The sequence below is a fragment of the Limulus polyphemus genome, unplaced genomic scaffold (assembly GCF_000517525.1).
Source record: "Limulus polyphemus unplaced genomic scaffold, Limulus_polyphemus-2.1.2 Scaffold13609, whole genome shotgun sequence".
Lineage (NCBI taxonomy): Eukaryota > Metazoa > Arthropoda > Merostomata > Xiphosura > Limulidae > Limulus > Limulus polyphemus.
In genome coordinates, this window is record NW_013679219.1 from 2,978 (window position 1) to 6,340 (window position 3,363).

The 3,363-nt window shown below is 36.8% G+C and overlaps 1 protein-coding gene across 1 annotated transcript; it reads left to right on the plus strand.

The window, feature by feature from the left end:
• Window positions 1-407: 407 nt before the first annotated feature.
• Window positions 408-3,141, plus strand: LOC106477252 (TBC1 domain family member 30-like; the record flags this gene model as incomplete). The annotated part of the gene is given in 3 exon segments (XM_013937841.2): window positions 408-621; window positions 2,127-2,295; window positions 2,966-3,141. Coding segments are annotated over 3 exon segments (559 nt in total), but the record flags the coding sequence as incomplete, so codon positions are not given.
• Window positions 3,142-3,363: the final 222 nt, after the last annotated feature.

Here is a 3,363-nt window from a genome sequence, read left to right on the forward strand (position 1 = left end):
GAAGTAATCACATAATACGACGCACATCATCCGCACAATACATCATCACAACCAATATGTCCCCAATCTTAATCTCTGAATCTATCAATGTACGTGTTATTATCTAATCAAACGTAAATACCAAAAAAAAAATCTTTTATTACACACATAAACCACAACGTATATTCAAATGTGTATAATTTTTACTTCATAAAGTTAACTATAAAAAATATTTTTATAATAAATAAATACAATAATAAATACTGAATATCGAATTTAATTATATATTGACATTATCTATTATATAATAATCCATATTTTAAATATCCATATATTTTATTTTAAGTTCATTCATTCTTAGATTTATGACGATTAGTCATCCATTTCTTCAACACTGGTGATGATTTGTAAGTCCATGTTAGGTAAAGACTAAGATTGACCTTGTATCTGATGTAGGACCTCCACCGGACAGGGTGTAGTATGTTTGGTGGAGAAGAAGCCGAGATAAACCAGGCACTACTGAAGCGTGTCTTACTGGCGTATGCACGTTGGAACAAGGCAGTCGGCTATTGTCAAGGGTTCAACATGTTGGCGGCCATTATTCTGGAGGTCATGGAATGGAGAGAAGAGGACGCCCTCAAGGTAAAGCCACTTCTGATGTGAATTACAAATTCCATCTCTGGAGGCTATTTGTTACTGGTCTATTTAGTTTCAGGTTATAGAACAAAAAGACGTTTGTGTGATATTAATTCGAGTTTTTATGGAGTTGTAACTCGGTTCAGAATTTTTACTTTTTCGTACCCCTCCTCCATCCAATGGTTCAGCGGTAAAACTGAAAATTGAGGGCATAGCATAGGTAGCCCATTGTGCAGCTTTGCACTTAACAACAATTTTGTTGTGTTTTTTGTTGACTTTTTTTAGTACTTAAAAAGTAAATATATTTAGAACGAATCCACAGGTCTTTAATAAATCTGTTAAGATGGACTTAATCGAGCTTGGAACACAGACTTTAGATGTTCTAAATGATAACATTGAATCTGAATGTGTAGCTGAAAAATAAAGTTACTTGTGTTTTCTATTAGTATTGTATATAAACACCGTGTTCTGGGTGAAAAAGTGTGTTCGCAAGTAACATGTTCATGTAGCCAGATCTTCAAAACCCGAACACGTTCTGTCTCTGATCGCGAAGTGTGGGTTTATAAAAGTACAAATCTAACCTAAAACTCCTTTGTTGTATCTGACAGATCTTCAAAACCCGAACATGGTTCGACATTCCCATTGTTATTTAATTCTTCACGCGACTTTACTTATATTCCCATCGATTCCCAAACCTGCTGAGCTGTAGTTGAGTATGTAGAATTTCTTTATCTAAATAAAACTTATTTGATTATAGAAACGACCCCTGTAGACGGATTCTAACGTAACTAGTCTGAATTAACTCAGTAAAAGTGAATAAGTAGGTCCAGACTTTTGACTATTCTTCTATTAAATATCATCGGGTGGGGGGTGGCATGGCCTAATGGTTAGGACGCTTGACTTACAATCTGTGGATCACATAATCCAATCATCTTCCATTAAATATCATCGGGTGGGGGGTGGCATGGCCTAATGGTTATGACGCTTGACTTGCAATCTGTGGATTACGGAATCCAATCGAGGCGCTGAATGTGCTCGTTCTTTCAGCTGTGAGGACGTTATAATGTGACGTTCAATCTCACTTTTCCTTGGTAAAGAGTAGCTCAAGAATTAGAGGCGGGTGCTGCCGGCTGATTGCTTTCCTTGTAGTTCAAAATTAGGCACAGTGTCAGATACTTACTCGTAAACAAACGAACACTCGAATGTCACTGGAGAACTTACGAGTTCGTTAGTACTTTGTAAACCGTTTTCTTTGTTCCAAGGAGTGAACTGTCCTATTAGCCAGTACTCGAATATCAAAAGGTTGAAACTGTGATTTCTTTCAATAGCAACTACCATACTAGCAATTCTGACAAATCAGTTCGTGCTAGTTGACAAAACTTTGACTTTGTTCCACTACAAACTTCATCGGCAGCTCCCCCCAAACAGCTTGCGTACTTACTAAGTTATCCAAACATTTTAAAACATATTTCACGAACTACACACTACACACTTTTTAATTTTATTTTTAGGTCATGATATTTCTCATAGAGGGCGTTCTTCCAGAAGGCTATTTTGCGAATCACCTGAGAGGACTTTCCGTGGATATGGCTGTAATTAGAGATCTACTGCGCATGCGCTTAATTTGTCTCTCGCGCCATTTGGATAAGCTACAGGCAGAAGCAAGAGACAGTTCTACAGGTAAGTCTTAGACTTTACAAAATATTTCCATCTTTTAAGAGTAACTGTGTACACGTTATGTAATACAGCATAACACGGTTTTCCAAACTTGAAAACATCGTCATTCCCACTTCATCATTTCACCTATAGGTTAATGGAGTAGCGTGTCCATAACAATGTCGTAATCAATTTCAAAACCACTAACACAAAAAACGTAGCTGAAAGAATGAAAAGGTTAGTTTTTACTTATTCCATTGTAGTTAATGTTTTTTTTGTGTGTTTTTTTACTTTACTTGAAGCATATTTGATGCAAAATTTTACCGTAGTTTGAGTATAATAACAGATGTTATGGTGTAAACGCCTTTTCCAATCTGGCGAACCACGATTATAATTAATTATACTTTAGTATTAGGCCTGTTACATTTTTTATCACTACATTCTTAGAAGATTATATGACAACAATATTCCAACCAAACTATGTTCGCCATATCCATTCCCGAGGTCACAACTGTGTTTGTGTTCCAGCCGTTGAAATGCTATTATTATACACTCTCCTAATTCTTGAAAGTCCCCAAGGGACTAGATAAATAATGCATTGTTTAATATATAATAGGCATAATAATGATAATGTCTCACGACAAGTATAACTAGTTCGAGTATCTACATATTTTAATATTTTCCATGTTTCCAGGGGCCAGTTATGAACCACCACTGACCAATGTGTTCACCATGCAGTGGTTTCTCACGCTCTTCTCCACCTGTCTGCCAAAATCCACTGTTTTACAGGTGTGGGACCTCATATTCCTGGAAGGAAACGAAATTCTTCTTCGAACTGCCCTGGCAATATGGGACGGATTAGCAGAGTAGGTCGTCTTACACACCGCTTATCTAATTCATCATATTTTAGGTACTCTGGGTTACTTACCTGGCAATATGGGACGGACTAGCAGAGTAGGTCGTCTTACACACCGCTTATGTAATTCATCATATTTTAGTTATTCTGGGTTACTTACCTGGCAATATGGGACGGACTAGCAGAGTAGGTCGTCTTACACACCGCTTATCTAATTCATTATATTTTAGTTATTC